The 22,318-nt window shown below is 46.6% G+C and overlaps 1 protein-coding gene across 2 annotated transcripts in view; it reads left to right on the top strand.

The window, feature by feature from the left end:
* The first annotated feature begins 2,255 nt into the window (after positions 1–2,255).
* The window catches only part of mfsd8 (major facilitator superfamily domain containing 8), a 71,446-nt gene continuing 51,383 nt past the window's right edge, over positions 2,256–22,318 (top strand). Inside the window, exon 1 of one of the 2 annotated variants that reach the window (XM_086009402.1) lies at positions 2,256–2,403. In XM_086009402.1, the coding sequence (XP_085865528.1) occupies positions 2,336–2,403 (68 nt within the window). In that variant the 5' untranslated portion in view covers positions 2,256–2,335. Of the gene's footprint in view, positions 2,404–13,397; positions 13,707–22,318 lie in introns of those variants that run through there. The other variant, XM_086009412.1, reaches the window with a different exon arrangement.

Consider the following 22,318-nt stretch of genomic DNA (forward strand, 5'->3'; position numbering starts at 1 on the left):
TCACCTTTTGGAAGCTGCTGGGTGCAGAGCTAAGTCCAAATGGCATCCTGGTGTACTGAAAGACGCCAGCATGTGTCACAAAAGCAGTGAGGTCCCTGCTGCTGGGGTGGAGGGGAACCTGTAGATAGCCCTGTCGAAGGTCCAGTTGCGAGAACAGGATGGAGCCATAGAACTGCGCTGTGAGTTCCTCTGACGTGGGCAGTGGATATTTGTCAGGGATTACGACCTTATTCACTGCTCGAAGATCGACACAGATGCGTAGACCACCTGACTTTTTCTTTGCGACCACCAGGTTGGAGACCCATGGGGAGGCATCAAATGGTTCGATGATGCCAGCTTCCAGTAGCTGCTTTAGTTCAGCTGTGACCCCATCACGGAGAGCAAGCGGGATGCGGCGCAGTGGCTGAATGACAGGGGTAACGGTGGAGTCAACCATGGGCTGGTGGGTGAAGGCAGTCAGGCAGCCCAGACCTTCGAAGAGTGCTGGCCATGTTTGGCGCCACGGTGAGGCGACGTGCAGAATCGCAGACCCGCCGGCGTCCAAGAGGGAAAAACCCAGGTCAGTGAAAAGATCCAGTCCCATCAGGTTAGCTCCTTGGCGTGCCACATGAAAACAAAAATCTGGCAAAACTTTTATTCCATAGTGTACAGTGAAGTTGACTGAGCCCACTAGTTCAATTTTTGAATTACCATACCCGCAGAGGGCAGTGGAGGGCGCAGAGAGTGGCAGGGAGCTGAAAAAATGTTTGAATGTGTCCACATTCAGCAGTGAGACACTGGCACCAGTATTCAACAACAGAGGAATGCACACGTCATTCAGATTAATTGTGCATGACTTGAAAGCCCAGAGCTCACGTTGTGAATTATAGTGCTTGAGGACTGAGAGTGTTCATTTGTAGCAACAGGGGCAGAGCAGCAGACATTTGCAAAGTGATTTTGTTTTCCACAATTGCGGCAGGCTTGGCCACGCGCGGGGCAATTCTGCGCTCTGGTAGCATGTGAACGAGAGCCACAGTTTCCACACTGTTGCCGTGGTAGCGCGCGTTGCTGCAGTCGCGCGAGCATTACAGTGTCAGAGCTGTCGGGGCCAAGGGCGCTGTCACTGGGTGTGTGTGGCTGAGCCGTGTGTGAGAGTTCAAAGTGGAAGGGGATGCTGGAGAAGCCGCTCACTGGATGTCTTGCTAGTTTCGCTGCACATTCGGCTGCAGACTCCACTTGAAAGGCAATGTTAACTGCCTGTGACAACAACAGATTGTCGGACTCAAGTCTTTCACGCACTCTCACGTTGTTGGTGTGCTCTATTAGTTGATCACGCACCATCTCGTCTTGTAATGCACCGAACTTGCACGAGCTAGCTAACCCCCTCAAATTAGCCACGTACTGATGCACAGACTTGCCGGGAAGTTGGTGACGCTGTCTAAAAATTAATCGCCGGAGGAGGGCACTTTGTGGTGGTGGAAGAGAGATTTCAGCCATCCTCGTCACCAAATGTTGCGTTTGCAAGGATAACTCAATGACAGCATGTAGAAATCAACTCGTGTCGTGTTAATGCCCGATCCAACCAACCAACCAACGACAGGCCAAGGCAATCGAGTACCTATCACCAATGTCAGACATAATATAACGATAACAGCACTATCAAACTTCATGTGCTAGAGTAACTCTAATGCAGCACTGTAACCCAGTGTGCAGACATAACACAGGGTAAACGGAAGGGGTTGTGACAACCCAAAGCTTCTTCAGGGCTAAAGCAGCCCTTGAATCCACAGCAAATCTGCTTATATGTCACTGTTAAGCACTTACTGGAGTCTTCATTCTCAAATTTGAACGTCTGTTCTCTTCCTTAGCTTTTCCTATGTAAAATCTTTTAAAGGAATACAAATATTCATTAAAAAACTATACATTGATGTAAATCACATTAAAAAGTACAACATTAGTTGTTTGCCTTCAATCCCCTATGAAGATAGTACCCTTGAAAGTTGTATTACCATTCATATAGGGTTTTATTTGAGAACACTTTTTCTTCAGTCTCATCTGGACTTAAACCGTTTTGCACCACATAATTTCTGCTCGGGTTAAATTTTAAAAGTCAGTGATTTTTACACAACGAACAGTGATATTTTATCTCCCTCTCCCACCCAGTTCTGAGGCTCATTGGTTTTGACCGGAACAGTTGTTCGGGCGTGCAGTTTTCTTCCTCTCAGTGGCGTTGCTACACATGCTGCTGTCGGCTCGGGTTTTATCGGCTTCCCCGCGGAGCCGTCACTTCCGATGATAAATCTGGGCGGGGGAGGACAATATTAAATCTATTAAAGTCAGGAGATATTTCTGAAAAATGGCGGAGGTTCAGGCTGAGGCGGATGAGAGAAGCCCACTATTAAAGGCGGAGGCTGGGCCCGCCAGGTGAGTGACCGGAGGCGGCAGAGAAGCTGCAGCGACCAAACCCAGCCAGAGATAGAGATAGGAGTGACAGCCATTCGCGACTGAGGACCTAGTTTTGCTGCATTTTAATGTTAAATATTAACACACACACAATATATATATATAAACCTGATACAAAACAATTTGGTAATACACAACAGTCCCATCAGCATCTGAAAGAGAAAAGACAGGAAGAAACGATTTATCAAGAAAAACAACAACAACTTGTATTTATATAGCGCCTTTAACAGGTGCTTCACAGGAGTATTATCAGACAAAAAAAATTGACACCGAGCCACATAAGGAAAAATTAGGACAGGTGACCAAAAGCTTGGTCAAAGAGGTAGGTTTTAAGGAGTGTCTTAAAGGATGGTGGAGAGGTTTAGGCAAGGAATTCCAGAGCTTAGGGTCTAGGCAACAGAAGGCACAACCACCAATGGTTGAGCGATTATAATCAGGAATGCTCAAGAGGGCAGAATTAGAGGAGCGCAGATATCTTGGGGCGGGGGTGGTTTGTGGGGCTGAAGGAGATTACAGAGATAGGGCGGGATGAGGCCATGGAGGGATTTGAAAACAAGGATGAGAATTTTGAAATCAAGGCGTTGCTTAACGGGGAGCCAGTGTAGGTCAGCGAGCACAGGGGTGATGGGTGAACGGGACTTGGTGCGAGTTAGGACATGGGCAGCTGAGTTTTGGATCTCAAGTTTATGTAGGGTAGAATGTGGGAGGCCAGCCAGGTGTGCATTGGAATCGTCAAGTCAAGATGTAACAAAGGCATTGATGAGGGTTTCAACAGTGGATGGGCTAAGGCAAGGGCAGAGACAGGTGCTGTTATGGAGATGGAAGTAGGTGGTCTTAGTTATGCTGCGAATATGTGGTTGGTAGCTCATTTCAGGGTCAAATATGACACCAAAGTTGCGAACAGTGTGGTTCAGCCTCAAACAGATGTTAGGGAGAGGAAGAGTCAGTGCCTAGGGAAGGGAGTTTGTGGCGTGGACCGAAAACAATGGCTTTGGTCTTCCCAATATTTAATTGGTGAAAATTTCTGCTTATCCAGACTTGGATGTCGGACAAGCAGTATGATAATTTAGAGACCGTGGAGGGGACGCATCCAACAATTTGTCTGGCATGTGTATTTTGATTGCTGGAAAGTAACTCAAAGTCTCTGCAATGTGTAATTTGATCCAGTCCTTGTCACAGGCAGGCTGCTCCAGTGAAGCTGCTGTAAAGCAGCCAGGACAGTGGCTTCTACCTTTTAATGTGGAGGGTCACCAAGAAAAGCAAGAGAACTGTCACACAGCCACGTACAGCCTGCCCAGTCGACCTCCTTCTAATCATCAGTTGAGTGATATAGTGTAAAATGCTGGAAATGCTCAGCAAGTCAGGCAGCATCTGTGGAGAGAGAAGCAGTAACATTTCAAGTCGATGACCTTTCATCAGAACGTGAAACGTTAACTCTGTTTCTCTTTCCGTAAATGCTGCCTGATTTGCTGAGTGAAATCCAGAGCAGTGACTATTTTACATAATTTGAGCTGCAAGGTTGGTTTAGTGAGGTGCATTTCATTCGAGAACAGGTGAGGGTACAAAGTGAATAGTCTTAAGTTTATTTCTGTAAGTTAGTTAATTCTCGAATAAATAGAGGCATGGCAGGGCACCTCAGTCCCATGGAATGCACATCCTGTGCCATGTGGGAACTCCCAAGACACTTCCAGTGTCCTGGACAACCACATGTGCAGCAAGTGTCGTCGGCTAGAGGAGCTCGAGCTCCGGGTTTCGGAGCTTGAGCAGCAGTTCGTGTCACTGCGGTGCATCCTAGAGGCCGAGAGCTATGTGGCTAGCACATTTCAGGAGGTGGTCACCCCGCAGTGTAAGAATGTGCAGGCAGAGCGGGAATGAGTGATGGTCAGACAGACAAGGAGGACTAGGCAAGTAGTGCAGGAGTCCCCTGAGTGCATCTCACTCTCTAACCGGTCTTCAGTACTCAATACTGGTGAGGGCGATGGTTCCTCTGGGGAGTACAACCAGAGCAAGGTCCACGGCATCATGGGTGGCTCAGCTGTACAAGCGGGGAGGAGGAAGATCAGGAAAGCAATAGCGATAGGAGATTCGATAGTTAGGGGAACAGACAGGTGTTTCTGTGGCCACAGACGTAATTCCAAGATGGTATGTTGCCTCCCTAGTGCCAGGGTCAAGGATGTCACTGAGTGGCTGCAGAACATTCTGAGGGGGGAGGGTGAACAGCCAGAAGTCATGGTCCATATCGGTATCAACGACGTAGGTAGAAAGAGGGATGAGGTCCTGTATGCAGATTTTAGGGAGCTAGGAAAGAGATTAAAAGCAGGACCTCAAAGGTCGTAATCTCTGGATTACTCCTGGTGCCACGAGCTAGTGTGTATAGAAATAGGAGGATCGAACAGAAGAATGCGTGGCTGGAGAGATGGTGCCGGGGGGGGGGCGGGCTTTAGATTCCTGAGACATTGGGACCGGTTCTGGGGGAGGTGGGACCTGTACGTGTCGAACGGGTTGCACCTTAACAGAGCTAGGACCAATATCCTCGCAGGGGGGTTTGCTAGTGCTGCTGGGGAAGGTTTAAATTAATTTGGCAGGGGGATGGGCACCAGGATGTACCATTAGAAGGGAGAAGCAATGTGCACAAAGGATTGGGAGAGATAGCTCTAGAATAAGAAATAGTAAGGTATTAGGTGGGGTCACACTAAGAGAGAATACAAGAAGGTCTAAGAGAGGTTTACAGTGCATGTGTGTAAATGCACAAAGCGTGGTAAATAAGGTTGGTGAGCTGTAGGTGCAAATAGCCACATGGGAATATGATGTCGTGGTGATAACGGAGACCTGGCTCAAAAAAGGGCAGGATTGGGTATTAAAAGGAGGTGGGGTGGCAGTATTGGTTAAGGAGAATGTTACAGTGCTGGAGAGAGAGGATGTCCTGGAGGGGTCAAGGACAGAATCTATTTGGTTACTGTTAAGAAATAATAGAGGTGCCATTACACTACTAGCTGTAGTCTATAGGCTGCCAACTAGTGGGAAGGATACAGAGGAGCAAATTTGCAGGGAAATTACAGAGAGGTGCAAGAACTATATAGTAGTGATAATGGGGGACTTCAACTATCCTAATATAGACTGGGATAGTAATAGTGTAAAGGGCAGAGAGGTGTAAGAATTTCTGAAGTGTTCAGGAGAACTTTCTTGATTGGTATGTTTCCGGCCCAACGAGGAAGGAGGCATTGCTGGATCTGGTTCTGGGGAATGAGGTGGGTCAAGTGGAGCAAGTGTCAGTAGGGGAACATTTAGGGAACAGTGATCATAGTATCATAAGGTTTAGATTAGCTATGGAAAAGGACAGGGAGCAATCTAGAGTAAAAATACTTAATTGGAGGAAGGCCAATTTCAGTTGGGAACGGATCTAGCCCAAATAAATTGGAATCAAAGATTAGCAGGCAAAACTTTAATAGAACAATGGACTGTCTTTAAAGAGGAGATGGTTTGGGTACAGTCGAGGTACATTCCCATGAGTGGGAAAGGTAGGGCAACCAAAGTCAGAGGTCCCTGGATGACGAAAGAGATAGAGAGTAAGATGAAGCAGAAAAAGAGTGTGTATGGCAGATGTCAGGTTGAGAATACAAGTGAGAATCAGGCTGAATATAGAATTTCAGAGGGGAAGTGAAAAAGGAAATAAGAGGGGCAAAGAGAAAGATTGGCAGCTAACATAAAAGAGAATTCAAAAGTCTTCTATAGGCATATAAATAGTAAACGGGTAGTAAGAGGCGGGGTGGGGCTGATTAGGGACCAAAATGGAGACCTACGCATGGAGGCAGAGGGCATGGCTGAGGTACTAAATGAGTATTTTGCATCTGTCTTCACCAATGAAGATACTGCCAGAGTCATAGTGAAAGAGGAGGTAGTGGGATAAAAATTGATAGTGTAGGTACTAGAAAGGCTGGCTGTACTTAAAGTAGATAAGTCACCAGGACCGGATGGGATGCATCCTAGGATGCTGAGGGAAGTTAAAGTGGAAATCACAGAGGTACTGGCCATAATCTTCCAATCCTCCTTGGATACATGAGTGGTGCCAGAGGATTGGAGAATTGCAAATGTTACACCCTTGTTCGAAAAAGGGTGTAAAGATAAACCAAGCAACTACAGGCCAGTCAGTTTAACCTCAGTAGTGGGGAAGCTTTTAGAAACGATAATCAGGGACAAAATGAACAGTCACTTGGACAAGTGTGGATTAATTAAGGAAAGTCAGCATGGATTTGTTAAAGGCAAATCGTGTCACTAACTTGATCCAATTTTTTGATGATGTAACAGAGAGGGTTGATGAGGGCTATGCGGTTGACATGGTGTACATGGACTTCCGAAAGGCGTTTGATAAAGTGCCACATACTAGGCTTGCCAGCAAAGTTGAAGCCCATGGAATAAAAGGGACAGTGACAGCATGGATATGAAATTGGCTAAGTGACAGGAAACAGAGAGTAGTGATGAACGGTTGTTTTTCTAACTGGAGGAAGATATACAGTGGTGTTCCCCGGGGTCGGTACTAGGACCACTGCTTTTCTTGATATATATTCTTGACTTGGACTTGGGTGTACAGGGCATAATTTCAAAATTTGCAGATGACATAAAACTTGGAAGTATAATGAACAGTGAGGAAGATAGTGATAGACCTCAAGAAGACATAGACGGGCTGGTGAAATGGGCGGACATGTGGCAGATGAAATTTAATGCAGAAAAGTGCGAAGTGACCCATTTTGATAGGAAGAACGAGGAGAGGCAATATAAACTAAAGGATACAGTTTTAAAGGGGATGCATGAACAGAGAGATCTGGGCTATATGTGCACAAATTGTTGAAGGTGGCAAGGCAGGTTGAGAAAGCGTTTAAAAAAGCATACGGGATCCTGGGCTTCATAAATAGAGGCATAAGAGTACAATAGCAAGGAAGTTATAATGAACCTTTATAAAACCCTGGTTTGGCTTCAACTAGAGTATTGTGTCCAATCCTGGGCACCGCACTTTAGGAAGGATGTGAAGCCCTTAGAGAGGGTGCAAAAAAGATTTACAAGACTGGTTCCAGGAATGAGAGACTTCAGTTAGGTGGAAAGACTAGAGAAGCTGGGGTTGTTCTTCTTGGAGCAGAGAAGGTTGAGAGGAGATTTGATAAAGGTGTTCAACAGAGTAGATAGAGAGAAACTATTCCCATTGGCGGAAGGGTCGAAAACCAGAGGACACAGATTTAAGACAAAAGAACCAAAGGCGACATGAGGAAAAACTTTTCTACGCAGAGAGTGGTTAGTATCTGGAATGCACTGCCTGAAAGGGTGATGGAGGCAGACTGAATCGTGGCTTTCAAAAGGGAATTGGTTAAGTACCTGAAGGAAAACAATTTGCAGGGCTACAGGGAAAGGGCAGGGTATTTGGACTAGCTGAAGTGCTCTTACAGAGGCCAGCGTGGGCTTAACAGGCTGAATGGCCTCCGTCTGTGCTGTAATCATTCTATGATTCTATGACAGTGTCATGTCATCCGGATTTCGTCCAGTCCAATGATGTCACTTGCCGCATACATGCCGGGCTTTCCGAGAAATCATCTCACTGCCATTCATGGTCAAAAGCATGATCCAGGTCTGGGGGGAGGAGAGGGAAAACGTGGCATGGGTGTAAAGGGCTGGGCGTTGGGTTGGAAGAAAGTAATACATGTCTAACAGAAGGGGGAGAATGTGATCCATCTGCCTATCTGGATCACGATCTCACTCTCATCCCCCCCACTTTAGACCTGGATCACGTTCTTCTCCCATCCCCACTGTTCGCTCTAGGCTCCCACCCCCCCAGTCCGAGTTCCTGACCTCCCCTAACTCCCCTGAGTTCCTGACCTTCTCCATCACCCCCCCCCCCCCCCGCCACGAGTTCCTGACCTTCTCTCACCTCTACTCTCTCCCCTCCCCCCTCCAAGCTCCTCTCCTCTCTCCCCCGATCCCCCTGTCCTCTCTCGAGTTTCTGACCTTCTCCCCACTCCCCCGAGTTCCTGACCTCCCCTAACCCCCCCCCCGAGTTCCTGACCTTCTCCCCTAACCCCCCCGAGTTCCTGACCTCCCCTAACCCCCCCCCCCGAGTCCCTGACCTTCTCCCCTAACCCCCCCCCGAGTCCCTGACCTTCTCCCCTAACCCCCCCCCCGAGTTCCTGACCTTCTCCCCTACCCCCTGAGTTCCTGACCTCCCCTAACCCCGCCCCCCCCGAGTCCATGACCTTCTCCCCAAAACCCCCCCGAGTTCCCGACCTTCTCCCCTAAACCCCCCCGAGTTCCTGACCTCCCCTAACCCCCCCAGAGTTCCTGACCTTCTCCCCTAACCCCCCCCAGAGTTCCTGACCTTCTCCCCTAACCCCCCCCAGAGTTCCTGACCTTCTCCCCTAACCCCCCCCGAGTTCCCGACCTCCTCCCCAAACCCCCCCCCCCGAGTCCCTGACCTTCTCCCCTAAACCCCCCCCCCCCGAGTTCCCGACCTTCTCCCCAAAACCCCCCCGAGTTCCCGACCTTCTCCCCAAAACCCCCCCGAGTTCCTGATCTTCTCCCCTAACCCCCCCCAGAGTTCCTGACCTTCTCCCCAAAACCCCCCCCGAGTTCCTGACCTTCTCCCCTAAACCCCCCCCCCCCGAGTTCCTGACCTTCTCCCCTAAACCCCCCCCGGAGTTCCTGACCTTCTCCCCTAACCCCCCCCCCGGAGTCCCCGACCTTCTCCCCAAAACCCCCCCCCCCCCCCGAGTCCTTGACCGTCTCCCCTAAACCCCCCCCCCCGAGTTCCCGACCTTCTCCCCAAAACCCCCCCGAGTTCCCGACCTTCTCCCCAAAACCCCTCCCGAGTTCCTGACCTTCTCCCCTAAACCCCCCCCCCGAGTTCCTGACCTCCCCTAATACCCCCCCCGAGTTCCTGACCTTCTCCCCTAACCCCCCCCCGAGTTCCTGACCTTCTCCCCTAACCCCCCCCCCGAGTTCCTGACCTTCTCCCCTAACCCCCCCCGAGTTCCTGACCTTCTCCCCTAAACCCCCCCCCGAGTCCCTGACCTTCTCCCCTAAACCCCTCCCCCCGAGTTCCTGACCTTCTCCCCTAAACCCCCCCCGAGTTCCTGACCTTCTCCCCTAAACCCCCCCCGAGTTCCTGACCTTCTCCCCTAAACCCCCCCCCCGAGTTCCTGACCTTCTCCCCTAAACCCCTCCGAGTTCCTGACCTTCTCCCCTAAACCCCCCCCCCCGAGTTCCTGACCTTCTCCCCTAACCCCCCCCAAGTTCCTGACCTTCTCCCCTAACCCCCCCCCGAGTTCCTGACCTTCTCCCCTAAACCCCCCCCCGAGTTCCTGACCTCCCCTAACCCCCCCCCGAGTTCCTGACCTTCTCCCCTAACCCCCCCAGAGTTCCTGACCTTCTCCCCTAACCCCCCCCGAGCTCCCGACCTTCTCCCCAAAACCCCCCCCTCCCGAGTCCCTGACCTTCTCCCCTAAACCCCTCCCCCCGAGTTCCCGACCTTCTCCCCAAAACCCCTCCGAGTTCCTGACCTTCTCCCCAAAACCCCTCCCGAGTTCCTGACCTTCTCCCCTAAACCCCCCCGAGTTCCTGACCTTTTCCCCCCCTCCCCCCGAGTTCCTGACCTTCTCCCCTAAACCCCCCCCCCCGAGTTCCTGACCTTCTCCCCTAAACCCCCCCAAGTTCCTGACCTCCCCCCCCCCCCTCGAATTCCTGACCTCCCCTAACTCCCGAGTTTCTGATCTTCTCCATCCCCGCCCCCGCCGCATGTTCCTGACCTTCTCTCACCTCTCCTCTCCCTCCCCCGAGCTCCTCTCCTCTCTCCCCCGATCCCCCTGTCCTCTCTCCTCTCGAGTTCCTGACCTCCCCCCCTCCGAGTTCCTGACCTTCTCCCCTAACCCCCCCCCGAGTTCCTGACCTTCTCCCCTAACCCCCACCCCGAGTTCCTGACCTTCTCCCCTAACCCCCACCCCGAGTTCCTGACCTTCTCCCCCCGAGTTCCTGACCTTCTCCCCTAACACCCCCTCCCCCGAGTTCCTGACCTCTCTCCCCTCCTCTCCCCCCTCCGAGCTCCTCTCCTCCCTCCCCCGATCCCCCTGTCCTCTCTCCCCTCGAGTTCCTGACCTTCTCCCACTCCGATACCCTCTTTTTCTCCCCTCTCCTCCTCTCTCTCCCCCCAATCCGCCTCTCCTTTCCTCTATCCCATCCCCTCTCCTATCTCCCTTCAGATCACTCTCTCCTGTATTCTCCCCCCCGATCCCCCTCTCCGATTCTCCCCCCCGCCCCGATCCCCTGTCGTCTCCTCTGCTTCCCCCCCCCCCCCCCCACCCCCGATCCTCTTCTCTCCCCGCACCTCCTGACCTCCCCAAACTCGTGCAGTACACACAGGCTGAAACTTGGCCTGGTGTCTTGAAGCCCCGACCCTGCACCCAGATTCCCACCCCAAGGCCGGGGCCTACTGCTCAGGCCTGCGCCCACCAACCTGCCCCACATAGGAGGACGGGGCCCTCCGGTGCGCATGCGCAGCTGCAACGTTGGGTGTGCATGCGCGGCTCCGGTGGGGGTGGGACGGTGTTTAGACTCCGCCCCCATGTTCGTACAAATAAGCCACTGTGATTATTTGCACGGTCTTCTGCATCCTTCTGCGCATGTGGTCGTATGGGGCGGTGGGGCCTAAACACACCCCTCCCCCACCAGAACTGCGCATCTGCACAGACGTTGCGGCTGTGCATGCGCATCAGAAGGCCCTTGTCATTCCATCGCTAGCAATGCGTGAGGCAGGCTGGCAGGTGCAGGCCTGAGCAGTAGATCACTGCCTCGGGGTGGGATTCTGGGTGTGGGGACCAGACTCAGGCTCTGAAGCCTTGGGACCGGGGCTTCAAGGCGCTGGGCCGAAGTTCCGGCCTGTTTGTGCTGCACGTGTTTGGGGAGAAGGTCAAGAGATGAAGGAGGGTCAGTTGGTTATGGGAAACTGGAGGGCGGCTGGTTCCCCAGCAATAGGCGGCAGCTTTGGGGGATTAAAAAAACCCATCTAAACCCAAACCCACCGAGAGTCAACCGAGCGTGGAAACCCAGCTCAGGCTTAAGCCCCGATGTTTAAAGCCCCGCTCACCCGGTTGTGGTTGCCCATCTTGCGGTGTCGGGGCTCGGGGCCCTGCTCGCTCTTCCGCCTCTTGCGCTCTCCGGCCCGATTGTATAAGGAGAGCATGCGTAAGGTTTGCTACTGATAGCGAGGTCGAAATTAAATCAAAGCCCAAAATTTGTGAATTGGGAAATCTTAGTTTCTTCCACTCAGGAGGTGATGCGGAAACATGAGAGGCAAACGTAAATCGATGCCATTGGTTATGTTGAATGCCTTATGCCATTTAGTTCTGGGCAAGTTGAACTCGCAGCGCACTCATGCAGGCTGGCAATGCTGTTTTTGCATAACCCACCTGTACGCAGCTGTCCCATGAGATAAACAGAAAGTCACAATCACGACATTTTATTTACTATGGGTTAGGTTTAAACAGAAAGCTTTGAAATGGACCAACACAAATTAAAAGACTTAAATGTGTTCTGAGTGAATTAGGCTTTCATTCTCGAGATGTAAGGATTCATTTGATACTGAAACACTTATTTACTTCCATGTGTTTCAAACCAACAAGAATACTTTCATATGTTATTACTGGAAAGAAAAGCTCAGCGCTCCGGCCACACCGCGCTCAGCTCCCACACAAGGTTCCGGCCTGAACCCGCAGTCCAATCTGTAACAATCCAGAGCTACAAACTCCGGGGGAAGCCTTAGGAACAGCACTTATGAGCAAAATACCCGCACACCACACACACGGACCCCACTCACGGTCCCTGCATTCAGAATTAAAGAATTTTTATCGCTTCCAGAAGGAAAAAAGAACATAAAACTCTGAAGAATTAACTAACCTACTAATTAGAGTATAAAGTCTTTTATTTTACCAGCCAAGAACGATGATAATTACAATTGCAGAGTACTATTAACAAGAGGATCTTCATAAAGCTAACTAGACTTCCACATTCTGTAGTCTGGCAAGACTGGATCAAATTACACATTCCAGACAAACTGTTGGTTGTGTCTTGTCCTACAAGGGGACCAATCAGAAATCTGATCTTGTCCTCCAAGGAGACCAATCAGAAATCTGGTGTTACAAATAGACATGACCAAATAATCACTCCGAACCTCCTCCAGCCCTACAACCCTCCGTGAATCTGCATTCTCCCAATTCTAGCCTATTGTGCATCCTTGATTTTCTTTGCCCCTCCATTGGCAGCCATGCCTTCAGCTGTCTAGGCCCTAAGCTCTGGAATTCTCTCCCTAAACCTCTTTGCCTTTCTACCTCTCCTCCTTTAAGCTTTTGGTCATCGGTCCTAATATCTCCTTATGTGACAAATTTTGTCTGATAACGCTCCTATGAAGCGCCTTGGGATGTTTTACTATGTTAAAGGTGCTATATAAATGCAAGTTGTTGTTGGTGAAATGTGCTGCCTGAGTATCACAGTTTTGCATAAGAAGTTCCAGAGATAGTGAAAATACTGGGTTTGGTTCCCGTGTTTGCTGACAAAACAAAATTGGCTACACTTCAAAAGTAATTCATTGGCTGTGAAATGTTTTGTGATATCCCAAGGACATGAAAGGCGCTATATAAATGCAAGGTCTTTTGTAGATGGATCGTAGCAATAGCAAATCATATGTCCTAAAGATGGGTTAATGTTATGCGTTTTTGATGTAAAGAACAGTCACATTTGCAATGTTAACCGTCTTTCATTTTCAGATGCTGACTGATCTGCCCCTGAAAATAATTTTTAAAAATGTTTCTACCTGTGAGGAGAAACCACAACTTTAAGCAGCTTCTGGGAGGGATAACCACCATTTCTCCCAGTCAGAAATCTTGTTCAGGAATTGTTAGCAGATTTCCCGTGGTTAGGGTTGCAACAAAGGGGCATGAGTTCTCCGCAAGATTCAAGCCTGAGTGGTTTTAAACAACAAGCTTTAATGTACATTGACTAAAAACAGTTTTTTTTATGCAACTGTTCTACAATATTACATTGAATGGCAATCAATTAATACAACCTGTTTCCTTCACAAAGTCTCGTTCAGGTTGATCAGACTTGTAACCTTCGTGGGTCACCATTAAGGCAAATGGACTTCCGACTGTCCCAAGAGCGCTCTCAGTATTAGAGACAAAACGCCCATTTTTGTACTATTCGGTTACCTTGGGCTACACTTACACACAACAGTATGCGTAAGTGTACATTTACAGAGGCCACGTATTGAGGTGTTTACCCTGCTTCTAATCTTTTGACCTTCATCTCCGTTCTGCAAGCTTTGTTTATTATACTTTAAATACGCAGGCCAAGTGGTCTTCAGGCTTTCATAGTTCTGACTGCCTTAGCAGTATCTCAATGCTGCTACTTATTAGTTGATAACTTTGATTGACAACTGATGTCATAACCAATAAAAAAGTAAGTGCCCCCTTTTTAAAGGGGTACAACCAATAAACTGCAAATTAAACCGAATTGAAAGTAAACTTAACAAATCAAATTAAAATTGGGTTTCGGGGGATGATGAAGCACTCAAGATCCTCCGGTGCCCACCGGTCGTGGTGAAGGGATAATTACTAGTCCTAGCCCCTTTAGGGCTACCCCAGATCAGGCATATTCCTCAGACGTCCACTTTCAACTAAAGTTTGAGGTAGCCGAATCATAAAGATGCTTAATTGGGTCTAAAGGTTCGGACTATCCCTAAAGGAAAGGAACAACCTGAAAGTGTTACCATCCTCCAGATAGCACTTTTAATAAGTTTAGCTAGACTGTAACGTTCCGGATATTATGAGGGTCCGGAAAACTCCCCCAGAATTCTGCAACTCCTCACTAAAGAGTGTACAGAAATTGAGTTCGCAGGTTTGATACAGAAGTCTTATGTGAGACAATTCTAAAAATATATAGATTTATTAAAGAACCGACATGCAGTTTACAGTTGGTGAGTCAATCGCAACATTAACAGTTCCAAAAAGAGAAAGCTTTACAATCTTTTATCAGAGATCCTTATTCTCAAATCTTAACTTCGCTACAGTTTTACAGTTCTTAGTCTTATTCAGGATATCCAGCAAAATCAAATACCTTTGATCCCCGAGGTACAAAGAGTTGGAGACTTACAGAGCCGCCTCTGAAGCCGAGAATCGCTTTGCCCCTTTAAAGTGAGTCTACTATCCCATTTGAGAGTTCAATATTTATACCCTTTTCCAGTGGTATTTCCTTTAAGGTTTTCTGCTGATGTAAGCTAATTATCTCTAGTCATTTTTCTGCTGACCCCTGCAATTCTTACAGTCACCTCAGCTGGTAGCATTACAGAATTATGTCTCTTCTCTAGGTGTTCTAAGTTTACCATAAAAAACGGTGTAACGGCAGGTGTATTTTTTACTTGATGTAATTTTTAGGAAGGCAGATGTTTCTTACTTTTAAGTGCTTCTTTACGAAGTGTAAATTAGAACACCTTGTCCAGGGTGAACCATTGTTTCATTCTGAAAGGTTCAGCCTACCGGAGCCTTTAACCTTCTGTTTCAATAAGGTTATTGATTCAGTGTCAACAACTATCTTATCTCTATAGCCAGAATGCTTTCACAGCTTTTTCATAGTTAGGTTTCTAGATTTCCAAACCCAGTTTGTCATGTTTTAATAAGGCCAAATTCTTTCATACAATGGTGTATTTTTCTGAATAGGTTATATGGCTTATTCTTTCACAGTGGAAGGCCTCAAGTGAGTATCTCAATGCTATCTCTTACTGTGGTATGTGGTGTCTTAGCAACTGCCCCATCACCTTGGTGTTGATTCTCATGGTTCAGCTTGTTTTGTTCACACGGAAACAAAAACTTCCCCTTTTCTCCACATTCACTCTCTGGCTAAAATGCTAAAGCAAAACCTGCTGGGATACTTTGACCACTTAAACCATTTAAAAATAGTCCAACAGGAATTGACATACAACACCAGAATAATTTCTAAATTGAGGAAGGGTGTGGTTTTCTGGTTTGTGTGTGGATGGTTGTACCGTACTGGCTGTTCTTTTCCAATAATGCAAAAGTGCGCTAATGTATTTTAAAATTCATTCTCAGGATGTTGACGTCGCTGGCAAGGCCGGCATTTATTGTCCATCTCTAGTTGCCCTGAGAAAGTGGTGGTAGGCCGTCTTCTTGAACCGCTGTAGTCAATATGGTAGTCTTCGTAGCGGTTTGATACAACGGAGTGGCTTGCTAGACCACTTCAAAGGGCAGTTAAGAGTCAACAACGTTCTCTTGGATTTAATGCGTGTAATTTTCAAATTATGTTTCACATTATCCTAAAGTATACATTCTGAACAGTTGGTTTTTTGAACTGTCTGATCAGAAAGAAATCACAATTAATTTTAATGGCTTAGATTTTTCAATTGTAATGCTAATGGTAATCCATTATTACTGTGATCATTACAATCTAAAAACCTAGACAATGTCTTCACACTGTAAGCATAAATGAATGAAATTAAAATTGTTATTTTAGAAAATGTAAAATGTGATGCTCAATTTAATTGTGTCTTACATATTGTTAAGAATCTACTATGAGCTGCAGAGTGAGAACATTACCGCACAGTTTGTAAATACTCTTAATGTATCTGTTGTACAGTTACCTATCAGATGTGATAGGTATATTCTGAAAATATTAGGTAATATGTTTGGTATTCTTTATGCTTTCAGCTTGGGAATTTTTAATTGAACATTTACCCAATTTTGTTTTTCAAATTATCTTGTCTGGAATGAGAAAATAAAATACAAAGTTTCGCTACTCTATGCAGACTGATATGATGGGCAGCTTTTTGTTTCAGTGGAGAGACTGCCACTAAGACTAGTTATTATTGGACCCCTGGATCCACATGGGTTTCATTATCATTAGTTGCAGCAGTAAATGTTTTAAGTAAAGTTGAAACTTGGCATGTGCTCAACATGTTTTATTTAGGATTGCTTTAATTTAGGGTTGAAGCTGACTGTTGAAAGTGTTGTTTAAGATAAGGCTTGTAATCCCTGCACAGAAAATAATTTACTGTATGGTCTCTCCTGGAACTAATATTTGTAATTTGATAGACTTGCAGTCAGTTAAAAATAGGTTGAGGGTGCCCAACCGTTCATCCTTGTGCTCTACATAGTTTCCTCGAGGCTATATATAAAGTTTAAATCCAGGACACCATTGATTTGCTGATGCTAACAGATCGTGGTGGTATAATTTAGCAATTATCAACCTTCGAGGCAACAGTGTCAAAGCACCCCTTTACAAACCTACAGACCCACAAAATTCAAACAGGACAAACCAGCAAATTAGAAATTCAAATGCAAGTAGAACTGGGCTTCGATGACTGCAGGATAGACACCCTGCATTAGGCAGTGCAGTTTAAACTGGAGAAGTGAGGGAGGCTTTCTCCCTTGAAATGGAACGTTCTGTTTCACTAGATAGGTTTGGATGGAGAAAGCCCTTCAGCTCATTTGATTTCATCTTTGCAGAATACTAATCCTATTCTCTTTCCCATGACAAATTCTTACAGTTTCCTGAGCATGTCTAATGTCCTGGCCTCAACCACTCTTCCTTGCAGCTTGTTCCAACTTTGATCATCTTCTGTATGAAGAAATACTTCCTGACATCCACCCTAAATTTTCCCTTAATAACGTGCCACCTTGTTCTGTTACCTAGTGTGTCCAAAAGCATTGTTTTGGGTAGACTTCTCTATCTCATTAAGTATCTGAAAAAAACAAAATATGATCCATATGATTTAAAGAAGCTGCTGTAAATGTAGTGCATTTATTAACTGGGTTATCAGTTGAACTTACAGTGCGGGTTCATCATTTCATCCAATCTAGACATTGCGACCTTTTAGGTTATTCATGTGCCGGGCTGTACCTCTTTCCTCAACCTGTCAGTCTCCCATTTTTGTGGTGGCGTTCGTGGTTTGGAGGCTGTTGCTTCTTATGTCAATTTGGACTAGTATACCTTGGCCGCATCCCACGCTGACTGCTGTTTCCATTCAGCGATCACCCTCCCTGGTGCCATTCCCCTTTTACAGGCACACTGTCTTCCCCCGGAAGCATATCCCTTTCACAGACTCCCCTACCCCACCTATTGGCTGGATCTCCTATTCACAGCTCCCTATGGCTGGATTTCCCACTTGCTGTGTTTCCCATTCACAGGACCACTTCCCTGCGGTGCTGGCTGAATTTCCCCTTCCTCAACACCCACCTTCGCTGCTGACCTGAATTTTCCCAACTTCGCGCCGCCCCTCCCCTCCCCTCCCCCACCCTTATCCACCGTGACTTGAGATTTATGGTCATCTACTGCCCACACTGAGAGGATTTCCTAGGCAGAGGCATTCTACTGAACAGCATCCCCTTCTGTACCCCTCGTTTCCCTCTCCCCTTCCTGCTCTTCCTCCCCTCATCTTTTCCCTTCTGTCCCCTTGTCACCTCCTTTCCTCCCCTTAACCCCTTTCCCCATACCCACCTCTTTTCCTTCCACCCTCCTTTTCCTCCCCTGCTAGTTCTCCCCTCCTATCCCTCCCCTCCCTACCTGCCTCCCATCCCTTCCTGCCGACTCCCTTTTTCCTGCCTTAGCGCTTCCATTATTCCCCCCTCCCCATCCTACGCTCTACCCTTGCTTTCCTTCTCACTCCTCCCCTTTTCCTCTTCCCTCCCCTCCCACCCACTCCTCCCTACCTCCCTTCCCTTCCTTCCGTCATCTACCTCCTCACTTCTCTCCTTCCACCCTCCTACTGCGCCTCTTCCATCCTCCTAACCCTCCCCTTCAACCTTCATATCCATCCCTTTCCCTCTACTCCTCTTCTCTCCTCATTTTTCTCTTTTACCCTCCCACCAGTCTCACCTCTCCTCCCTATCATCCTCCCTCCACTCCCCAGCCCTCCTCTTTCTCCGTCTTCCTCTCTATCCCTCCTTCCTCCCCCCATCATCCTCATCCTCACCTCCAGCTCCTCACCCCCCCATTCATCCCCTTCTCTCATCTCCTTACCAACTTTCCCCAGTCACCACCTTGGTCCAATTATTTATCCGCCCTTTAACCCTGCTTAACTTGAATACTGCCCTGGGTTTTGACTCCTCTTATACAATGCCATGGGAGATTGACTAGTAATCTAACAAATATTCAGGAGGATAAAAAGAACAGAAGAAAACACCCCATTGTACAAAAAGAAATTCAGAAGAGAAAGTTTTATTTGCATGTTTGGTTTATTTCCATTTTATTAGATTGAGAGCTTTGAACAGTATCCTAGTATAGTGCAGTCAGTAATAGTTAACCACAGTTTTATCATCTAGTAGACCAGTGACTGGTAGACTACTGTTATGCAGACACACTCCTTAGTTAAAATCACATTTTATAACCAAGAGTAATTTTACTGCAGCATAGTTTGCTCTGTAATCAGCACCATGTAGTACAGTCTGCTGAGTATAATTCTGAAAAGTTTTCAAGGAATGAAAAACTGGGTATGTACTTGAAGGAGTTGAGTTGAAAACATAAGTATCATATTGTGGGTCATATATAGGGTCATCCATGATTTAGGATTTATCTACCAATGAGGCAGCAGTGCTAAGAACAGCCCTCTCCAATCCTCCAGGGCCACAAAATGTAAAAAGAGCAAACCAGCAAATAAAAAAATACAAGCACATGTAGGACTGAGTTGCCTGGGCTTCGAAGGCTGAATGGTCAGGGCTTGGGCCATGTGTGTCCCACAGGCTGCAGCTTGGACAACCTGTCTCAAGAACTGTTACATGCTTGGTTATAAAGTTCATTTCAATAATTTTTAAAAATGCTCCTGATTCTTGTCACAATTCCATTTAGATATTTCCTATCTCCTAATAATGTGAGCTGCATGAACTGAATGTTACTGTATCATGCTCCATGCAGTGTTTTTTTTTGTTTTTAGACAGGTTATTCTTGAACCCTGATAGAGTATTGTTTATTTTATTCATTCTGTGGAGGCTGCATTTTTCCTCCAACATGCTTGTGAATGACAACAATAGCTTTTTAAATGAATATGTCCAACTAAGCCAGTTAAAGACCTTCCCAGCTTACATTACACAAGTGGAAAGTAAAAAGGCTTAGTTGGCTTGAATATTACATGCAAGTCTGCACACCCAGCAAATTCATATGTGTTTTTCATAGAAAATAGCAGTTTTTAAAGCTAAGCTATTACCATAGCTATTACCATTAATCTTGCCCCTCCCCTCTTTTCTTATTGACACCTCTACTAGTTCGGTACTAAATGAGTAATACCATGGTTCCACTGTGACCCAGCAGTTCAGTATATTGACTCCACAGGAATGGATTGAGTGGTTAGATTGGAAGCTGTCAGCATACATATGGCTTCACAGGCAAGCAGTTACTTTAAAATGCAATAATACTTTTGATGCAAATTATTATTAGTTAAAAAAAAAAGTCTCGCTTTCCTGTTCTGAATAGTGTCCTTTTCACCACCTCCTAGATAGCAACAATGTCCAGTGCCCAAATCTCAGAAAAAAATGCTGTTTAGTTGACAACAAATCTGTCAGCAACCGGTAGGTAGTGTTGTTCGGCATCCTGTTGGTCCAGATGTGTCAGCTACTTAAAACTCATTATAAATTGGTCTCATTTACACCAAAACTGTGCTGTGCACAGTTTGGGCTAAATATATTGCATTGTGGCTGTCAATTCAGCTGAAGCTGGGTCCAGTCTTCCTCTGAACCACAGCACAACCATGGTGTAACAGAAACTAGTGTTAACGTAAATGGTTTAGTTACATTAATAGCTCTACATAACTTTAGTATTTAAAGTATACTGTAAACATTTCTGGATTTAAAAAATGTATATTTTTCCCCAGTGCTGATTTTTTGTGCCGTACTATATTTTTCCAACAGTAGGGGGGATAGTCTGGTATCTGGAATTTCCTGCGGGAGCGCAATCCAGAAGTAGTACACAAAATTACGCCCATTCCTGCAGCCGGTTTGCCAATATTTATTTACAGCCAAATTTCTTGCGGATCTCGTTAACATACGGCCAAACATAAAAATGGATGTAAACAAACAAAATCAGTGTAAACAATCGGGACCCGAGGAAAACACTGAATTTACAGCATATATTCCTTTTTGACTTATGAAAATTAAAGTTTCAAGCCATATAACTACAATTCATGCACATTAGGCACAGCGGCCTGGAGTTTCTGCTGGTTTTTTCACCGCAATTCGCCCAAAATCAGTGAAACCAGTGCAAAAGATCACGGAATTTTAAGTGCAAATTGCATTCAGCGCAAATCATGTTTCTGTGATCTTCCGCGCTAGTTTAAAAAAAGTCACACTCGAAGTGGCGCCGCCCACAAAACTGGTCATGCCCCCAGATCAAATTAATCACCGTTGCCAGTTTCCGCTAATTGTGCCCATTTGCGGGCTTTCAGAGAGACTCTTTAAAATTAAGCTTTTTTTTACGTGCAAGGACGCTAATAGGCACATTTAAAAGCTTTTAAATTTTTTTTAAATTTACTAAGAAACTGACTACTGTACACTAATGAAACTAGTAAATGGTTCTTTATAGTTTTTTAAAGTGGTTTTCAGTTATTTAAAATCTAGTTACAGGTGGCAGACTAGACACTCTGATTAAAAATGCTTAATTTTTGTGATAAACCCATTTTCAGCTGCATTAATAAAACTGCACCAGGTTACCGCTCTTAAATATATCAAGGAATATTTTTTAGTGCAAATGTTTTTGCAAAATTACATTCCAAAACGCTGCCCGATAGCGCTGGTTCATGGCAGATTTTACTTTTGACGATATGCAAATGAAATTGAGCAGAAACTTGAGATAAAAAAACCACTGCTCAGAACTAGCGCAATTTTGAGCGCAATTTGCGCCTGGATCGGCGATTGCACTCTTGGCCAGCATGCTTAAGGACATGCAATCATGGAAGCTTTTCAATTTTTAATGTGACTTAGGTCGATGCCATAAAAATGGATTCAAAGAAACAGAAAATGCAGTGCAGGACTCAGCAAGGAATTTTTTTTTTTTAATTGCTCAAGAAATAGCAGTTAAACACCAGAAAAATGACACTTACCTGCTGTGCCTAAAAGTCTCGGCTTACTTTGCACCCATTTTGAACCAGTGTAATTGCAGGAAATTTGCATGTAGGGCTCTTTAGCTTGGGGGCGGAGCCATTATAATGAGCCAACATGCTTTGGGGGCATGGATCGATAGACAGGCGTAAAAGAACGAGGAAATTCGGGCGTAGTGTAATTATGTGTGGAACACACTTGCACCCTAGTCTCCTCGATCCTTCACAACAGGTATTTGCTTTATGCCCCAATTGCATGTGCCTTTGGCTGCAAATACACAGGAATGTTCCAGCCTAATGTTACCTGTTATAAAGGCCTTATCATGGTGCCACCTACAGGCGTAACAGGTATTGCAGGGACATGAGGACACTTACAATGCATTTTTTAATTGAGATTGGGGTGACAGAGCAGCTTTCAATGCCTCTTGAAATAGAATGTGGTGACCCACTTATAGACCCCCCCCACCCCCACTTCTCCTTCCCACCCCTCCCAGCTGTCTCCCTGGGCTCCAGCTGTCCTGACCAAGCCTGCTGCCCTGCTACCTGTTCCTGGTACTACCTGGCACCAGACATCCGATGCAGTTATCACTGCTGCTATCTTTTGTACCCCTTGTGTATTACCTCCCCCTGTCTCCCCCCCCTCCCCCCCCCACCCACTAAGACGAATACAACAAAATGCTGGGCTGATCTGTCCCGAGGTACCCAAGGTCCAGCATTCCTGCCCACAAAGTGGCTGCCCCCAATATAGCCACAGTA

This window comes from Somniosus microcephalus, chromosome 2, assembly GCF_052327205.1.
Source record: "Somniosus microcephalus isolate GS21.2 chromosome 2, FLI_Smic_1.0, whole genome shotgun sequence".
In the NCBI taxonomy this organism is placed as follows: domain Eukaryota; kingdom Metazoa; phylum Chordata; class Chondrichthyes; order Squaliformes; family Somniosidae; genus Somniosus; species Somniosus microcephalus.